General features: G+C 39.5%; 1 protein-coding gene across 12 annotated transcripts in view; it reads left to right on the top strand.

Moving 5' to 3' along the window:
- The window catches only part of ZMYND11 (zinc finger MYND-type containing 11), a 133,549-nt gene extending 125,613 nt beyond the window's left edge, over positions 1-7,936 (top strand). For all 12 annotated transcript variants that reach the window (XM_049626753.1, XM_049626749.1, XM_049626750.1 and 9 more), the window contains one exon: positions 5,858-7,936. In XM_049626753.1, coding sequence (XP_049482710.1) covers positions 5,858-5,980 — 123 coding nt within the window. In that variant the 3' untranslated portion in view covers positions 5,981-7,936. The remainder of the gene's footprint in view (positions 1-5,857) is intronic.
- The last annotated feature ends 60 nt before the right edge of the window (positions 7,937-7,996 follow it).

The raw sequence follows: 7,996 nt of genomic DNA on the forward strand, positions 1-7,996 counted from the left end.
AGCTGTGCATCTGTTTTCATATCAACACCAGATTGCTTTCATTTATACCCATTTTTTAAATGAGGAATTTTATGAGCTTATGAGATTATGAACAGAGTGACTAAAGAAACACTCTGCTTGTCATGTCTGGTAGATGGGTAAATACAATTAAATCTCACATTACAAAATAATAGAACGTTGCCGGACAGAAAGTATGTAGGTATGCCAAAGTATTTCAGATGCCAGAAAATGGATGTTAAGATGAGATACTAACAACAGAATGTAGTATGGATAGTACACTCTTGGAATACACCCACAAAGAAAGGGAGAGATCAAGAATGAAGGAGTGCACGCCTAAATAAATGTCAGGGTACTTGAGAGAAAGGATGGCACTGCTTAAGACATGATTTAAAGGTGGGGAAATGAAGAAAGAAGTTAAAACACCTGGTCGAGACTCACATGAGTAATTAGCACATGCCCAGGATTTAAACTCAGATGGGATTCATTTCAGCTGTTTCCAAAATTAAAACATGCTGTCCATGCTTTTCTAATAGTAACTTTACTGAAATTGCAGTAAGGATCACAGGAGACATCTCAAAAGATTGATTTTGATAAAAAAGTACAGCGTATGCAATGAGGAAGAACGAGGGTAGACTCTTAGGTACCACAATGTAGACTGCTCCGCCTGGTCCCATCCTGGGACTCATCTACCTTTATAGGTCATTCTGTCTGTATGGACCACCTCCAGGTGCCGACACCAAGTGCATCCTTCTCTTCCTCGCCAGTACTGGTTCATCCTCACTGTGTGTGTCTCGGGTCTCACTTTTCTGTTGCCAACTCAGCTTGAAACTGTAGTGTTTATGTTCCCCGAGTCCAAACAGCCCAAACTAGATGAATTCTTCACCTTTGTGTAGACCAGTTTTTCACCCTCAGTTCTGTTCACATTTGGGCCAAGAATTTCTTGTACACAGGCTGCCCTGTGTACCATAGATGTTCAGCAGCATCCCCAGTGTCCACCAGGAGTACCTGTTCTCCCCACCCGGGTTGTGACAATCAAAATGTCTCCAGATGTTGCCTAATAAGATGAAGGCTGAGAACTGAGCACTAGTTTCGGGTCAAAAGTGACCTTGATAATAGCATATCCAGTGGAGAGATACAAGTGAAAGAGTGCCTTCGGACTAAGAAAGGAAAGAGAATAATTGGAAGTAGGAAGTTTGGCAATTCTTGCAAGGAGTTTGTGAAGGGGAGCAGAAAAACAGGGGGGTCGATTGAAAGAGATGTGAGATGGAGTATTTTTTAACTGTGCTTAAACACACATAACAGTGAAGACGGTAAATTTTAAGTGTACGCTTCAGTGGTATTAAATATACTCCTGTCGTACAACTATTACCACAACTTTTTTACCTTGTAAAGCGGAAACACTTTACCTGCTAAATAACTCACGCCCTGCTCCTGGTAACCACCATTCTGTTTTGTCTTCACGACTGCGACCGTTCTAAGTATCTCTTATAAGTGTGAGCAAATATATTTGTCCTTTTATAACTGGCTATTTCACTTAGCATTATGCCCTTAAGATTCATCCCTGTTGTGGCACAAGGAAGGTATCTTTTCTTTTTCGGGGTAAATAATGTGACACTGTGCATATGCACTGCACTCAGCTGTGCGTGTACTTGCCGATGGACGCTGGGGTTGCGTCCATGTGTTTGCTGTTGTGAATAATGCTGCTATGGACATGGGTGGACACATCGTTTTGAGACCTTGCTTTCAGTTGTTTTGGGTATGTAGCCAAAGTGGGGCTGTGGAATCTTATGGTAATTCTGTTTTTAAGTTTTTGAGGAAATACTCTACTGCTTTCCACAGCAGCCATACTGTTTTACACTCTTACCAACAGTGCACACATGGGGTTTCAAATTCTCTCCCAGATAGTAGCCATTCTGACAGGTGCGAGGCAGTATCTGATTGTGGCTTTGATTTACATTTCCCTGATGATCAGTGACATTCAACATCTTTTCATGCTTATTGGTCATTCTCGTATCTTTGGAGACCTGTCTCTTCAACTTCTTTGCCCATTTTTGAATCAGGTTGGTTGGTAGTTTCACAGGTTCTGTATCTCTTGTGGATAGTAATTGCTCACCAGATCCATGATTCACAAATATTTTCTTTCAGTCTGGGAGTTGCCTTTCTACTCTGTAGACCGTGTCTCCTGTCGTACAAAACTTTAGAATTTTTATGAAGTCCACTCTCTTTTTTCTCTTTTGTTGCCTGTGTCCTTGGTGACATCCAAGAAATCATTGCCAAATCCAGTGTTGTGAAGCTTTGTGCTGCATATTCTTCCAAGAGTTTTACTGTCTGGGGCCTTACATTTAGGTCTCTGACCGATTTCGAGTTAATTTCTGTATGTGCTGTTAGGGAGGTGCCCAGCCGCCTCCTTTGTGTGTGGAGATGCAGTTTTCCCAGCTGTGTTGGTTGAAAAGACCGGGTTCCCCATTGAGAGGTCTTGGCCCCCTTGTCAGAAACCCTTTCACTGTATATGTGAGGGTCTCTTTCTGGGCTCTCTCTTCGATTGCATTAGTCTGTATGTCTGGTTATGCCAATGCCACGTGGTTTGCCTACTCTAGCTTCGTGTAGTAGGTTTGAGATGAGGAAGTGTGAGTCCTCCAGTTTCTCCTTAGTTTTAGATTATCTGGGTTATTTAGGGTCCACTGAGATTGCACGTGTTATTTCAGGATGGGTTTTCTATATCAGAAAAAAATGTCAACGGGATTTTGATAGGAATTGCACCGAATCTGTAGATTGCTTTGGGTAATACGGACATTTTAACGATATATGAATTCTTCCAGTCCACAAACATGGGATGTGTTTCCACTTACGTCTTTACTGTCTTTCAGCAGTGTTTGGCAGTCTTCATCGTGCAAGCTTTTCTCCTCCTTGGTTAAGTCTGTTCCTATTTTAGTTGTCTTTGATTTGAAACAGAATTTTTTTCATGCTTTCCTTTTGAGATTGCTCATTGTTCCTGTTAGAAATGCAGCTGATTTTAGGACCTTCCATCCGCCTCCTTTGCTGAATTCATTTGTCCTCATAGCTTTGATGTGGAGTCTTATGCATAAAGATGGAGCCATATACAAACCAGGTAAGTTTAGTTCTTTTCAAGTAGGGGTGTCTCTCTTGTTTGCCTGATGCTGTGGCTATACTTCCTGTAGTTGAATACAGGTGGTTAAAAGTGGGTGCCTTCTTGCCTTATTCCTGACTTTAGAGGAAAACTTTCAGTCTTACTGATTCTGATGTTTGTGGGTTTTTCATATTGTGGCAGTTTCCTTCTATTCCTCTTCTGCTGAGTGATTTTTATCATGAAACGGTGTGTTGCATTTTTGTCTGATGCTTTTTCTACATTAGCTGAGATGATCATGTGTTTTTTTTTTCCTCATTATGTTGATGTTAGCATATTACACTGATCGATTTGGTGGTGTATAATCCTTCTATTCTCCTGAATTCCATTTGCTAATATTTTGTTGAGGATTCTATCCCAGTGTCCATAAGCCATGTTGATCTATAGATTTTGTTTCTTGTAGTGTGTCTGTCTGCCTTTGATATCTGGGTTATGCTGCATTCATAGCATGAATTTAGGGAAGTGTTTCTGGGGTGTCTGGGTGGCTCAGTCAATTGAGCATCTGACTTCAGCTCAGGTCATGATCTCGCAGTTCTTGAGATTGAGTCCTGCGTCAGGCTCTGTGCTGACAGCTCAGAGCCTGGTGCCTGCTTTGGATTCTGTTTCTCCCTCTCTCTGCCCCTCCCCTGTTCATGCTTGCTCTCAAAAATAAATAAACATTAAAAAAAATTTTTTTAATAATAAAGGAAGTGTTTCTGCCTCTTTGCAGTTTTTGGAAAAGTTTGGGAAGAATTGCTATTAATTCTTGTTTAACTATGTGCTAGTATTTAGCATCACCAGCAAATCCAGTGCTTTTTTTTTTTTTTTGAGATTTTTTAATTAATAATTCAGTCTGCTTAAATTTGAGTTAGTCTTAGTAGGTTTTGTGCTTCCGGGAGTTTTTCCATTTTATCCAGGTTATTCAGTTTTCTGATGTGGAATAGTTAATGGTACTCTTAGAATCCTTCATATTTCTGTAGAATCCACAGTAAGATTTCTGATCTTAGGAATCTGAGTTCTCTCTCTTCTTAGTCCATCTAGCTAAAGATTGTCCATTTTGTCAATGTTTTCAAAGAACCATCTTTGGATTTCATTGATTTTTGTCTGTTTTTCTGCTCTAATTTATCTCTGCTAAACTCTTTATTATCACTTCACCTTGTAGGACTTCACCTGAGTACTTCTTGCAGGGCAGGTCACAAGTTCCCTCAGCTTTTGTGTATCTGGGAATGTTAAAATTTATCCTTCGCTTTTACAAGGACAGTTTTTCTGAATATAGGATTCTGCATTGACAGTATTCTCTTTTAGCACTTCGAATATATCAGTCTTCTGGCCTCCTGGTCTGGTAAGAAATCTGGTGGTGATATACTGATGATCCTTTGACATGTGACAGTTTGTTTCTTTGTACTGCTTTCATGATTCTCTTTTAACTTGGGCTTTTGAAAATTTGGAGAAAATGTGTCTTGATGTGTGTCTCATTGAGGTCATCTGACTTGGAATTTGTTGAGTTTCTTGGATATTTACGTTCATATCTTTTATCGGATTGGCAAGTTTTCAGCCATTATGTCTTCACATTTTCTCTCCGTGTTCCTCTCTCCTCCTGGACTCCCATAAGGAGTATCTTGGTGCATTGGATGGTGTTCCCCAAGGTCTTTCAGGTTCTGCTCATTCTTCTCCTGTCTTGTTAATTTTCCGTTGTCCTGTCTTCACTCAGATCTGTCTTTGAATTCCTCTAGAGAATCAGTGTTTTGCTTTAAAGGACTTTTCAGTTCTGGATTTTCTTTCTCATTTCTTTATTTTAGAGCATGAGTGGGGGAGACAGGCAGGGGTGGGGGATGGGGCGAGTCTTAAGCAGGCTCCATGCTCAGCACGGAGCCTGACACGGGGCACAATCTCACAGGATCCCAGGGTTAAACCCTGTTAACTTTAACTCTCTCCACATTTCTCTTTAACACTTGTCCTAAAGATACTCAAAGAATTAGATAACATCTCTGCCATTAAGGGCCTTTTCAGGGACAGCCTTTTTCTCAGTACGCCTTTGTTATTTTTGTTGTTATGGTTGGACACTGGAAGCTAATAACGTGGTAACTCTAGAACTCCTTTCTCCCCTCTTCAGCTTCGCTGATTTTTATTGTAGGCTTTGTGCTGAGGATCAGTTTGAGGCATAAACGTAAGGACTTTTTGGGTCTTTTCTGAGTGTTTCCTTGGACATGCACTCTTATGTGCAGTTAGTTTTACATATACACTGTTGCCACCATGCAGCTGGTGGTAGGGGGCAGCGGCTAAAGTGCTAAGAGCTGAAATTGACTAAAATTAACCAGAAGTTACTGTCCACAACTTACCCTGGGAATAGCCAGCCTTCAACAGACTCCATAGTTGCAAAATAGTTCCTGAAGACTGATTCTACCAATGCAGTTGTCCACATGGGGAGAGATTCCTGGTGCTTCCTGCCCTGCCATCTTTCCAGAATCCTATTTAGGTTTGTATGCTAATGGGAATGAGCAGTAGAGGTGAGAGGTTTCTGTGCCAGGTAAGCTCACATTTGCTGCTGACTAAATGCTGCAGCTTCCATTGCCCTGTTGTTCCTGCCGTTCAGCTTGGTGCATAAAGCATACTTGATGTTCTTGGTGATACGGCTGAAGGTTGAGCCACAAATATCTTTAAAAGCAGAGCTTTGCAGGTCTCCAGTGTTAACTGCTCTCCAGTTTAAACGCGGCCCTGATTTCTTGTCTGCAGTGCTACAACTGTGAGGAGGAGGCCATGTACCACTGCTGCTGGAACACGTCCTACTGCTCCATCAAGTGCCAGCAGGAGCACTGGCACGCCGAGCACAAGCGCACCTGTCGCCGGAAAAGATGAAGGCGGGTCTCGCGGAGCACCAGCGACGAGTACTCTTCTCAGACAAAGCGGTTTTTGTTTCCAAGAAGCCAAAATTGTTTAGAATTTGCTTCCCATTTTGCACCAGCCTTTAAACACTTTTCGTGAAGAAATTTTGCACAGTAGTTTAAATCTTTTGTTAATGCTCCTCCGGAGTTTTTCAGGGGGTAAAAGTAACATCAGTGGAGGGTATTATTTTAAATAAATTTTAATTGAGAATTTGTTGCATTTTCAGCAAATTTTAAAACATTTTTAGGTTTTACAGAGATTTTAACCTTTAAACAACAGATCTTTAAAAAACAACAGGTGAATACAAGTGAGTTTAACAAAGAAACATTTAAAATAGATCTGAATGTAAGAACTACGGAACTGTTTCAGAAATAAAACATACTACCTTGATGTGAAATTTATTTCTTAACCTTGTTGAGCTGGTTTTGTTCAGCTTAATTTACTGTTTAAAGGCATTATCTATCTATTGGTTATGCCAGTGGGTATATGATTGAATTTAGGGAACAGGGTTGACACAGCAGGTGCTAGTCCTGCGTATTTTTTCTTAAATATTTCCCAATTGTGTTTTTCATTATTTCTTTTCAATATATAACTTTTATAACAAATTATTAGCTTTGATCTTGTAGTTTAAAATTGCAGGGAACTGGGGTAATCTTTTACTGAGCTGGATCTTAGAGAAAATGAATATTTAAAATTTAAAGTTTGCACATTTCATCTTTGTCCTAACATGAGTGCTTGTAACAAGATAAACAAAAAATAAAAAGCCAAAAACTACCTTTCTCCATCCATGAAATTATAGATGAGGCATACAAATTTCTTTAATGCTTCCCTTCCCTCCCCAAATATCATCTGATTGCCTATTATCTGGTGTCACCTCGTATATTGTAAATTAATACTGAAAGGAAAGAAAGCACTTAAGTTTCACAGAGGCCGTTATGTTTGTAGTAATGGGTCATTGCCTACTAATGAACTCCATCACTGTACACAGAATGAAGAATAATGCATGTTAATTTTCTTGTATTAAAGATGCCGTGATTTGTAAAAAGTCTGTATTTTGCGGAATGTCTGGATTAAGAAGCATTACCAATAGGAATGGATCGATAGTTGAATAATGATTTTTTTATACATAGATATATAAAATACAGCCAGGAAAATGTTAAATTACTTTTTTTTAAAAAAAAATCTCGCCATTTATGTTTTTCAAAGACTGATCTTAGACCAAGTCAAAATCCCATCTATCATTTAGTTATTTTTTAAGGTTAGAGAAATAATTTGTAAATATTTATTTAGACCTTTGATATTTATTAAAGCAATTACACACCATGGAAGTGAAAGAATCAGGAGGAAAACCTTTTAAAAAGTTTTCTCCAGGTTTGTCAGGGTCACTCTAAAGATGAAAATGTAACTAAGTCTTCTGTGAAAGAATTCTCCATCCAGTCCTGATGCTGTTGAGGTGGTGACACAAGCTAACGCAGGCTGCTGCACCTGAATTAGGCAGTGACTGGGCATCTTGTTCCCTCCCTGTCACTGTGATGCGTCCGCATCGCCACGGTGCCGGTGCCGTGGTCTGAGTGAGATCGTAACCGAGAACACTTACCTTCTCTGATTGTTTTTCAAGTTTTAAAACTTCGATCCACCCCTATGAGAGCAAGTATTGTGGAAATATTTTTGGTGTAAAATCATTCCAGAGTATGTACTATTTACCTGATAGCTGCATGAAAGTAAGATTCGTGTTACTTTGGCTTTTTTGTCTCCGTTGACACGGTTGCAACATTTCCAAGTTACTACAGTGTGAAAACTGTGTGTTTAAAAAAAAAAAAAACAAAATTAAAAAAAAGAGATTGTGGCCTGGTTTTGTAAAAGTTTTAGGTAAAATTACAACTGATTGTTTTAGGAATCACTATTAAAATTTTTTCTGCAAATCATAAAGCTATATCAAGGTGTTGAGCTTGGCCACTATGCACATTGTAATTACTCATTGTGGCTGTC

This window comes from Panthera uncia, chromosome B4, assembly GCF_023721935.1.
Source record: "Panthera uncia isolate 11264 chromosome B4, Puncia_PCG_1.0, whole genome shotgun sequence".
Lineage (NCBI taxonomy): Eukaryota > Metazoa > Chordata > Mammalia > Carnivora > Felidae > Panthera > Panthera uncia.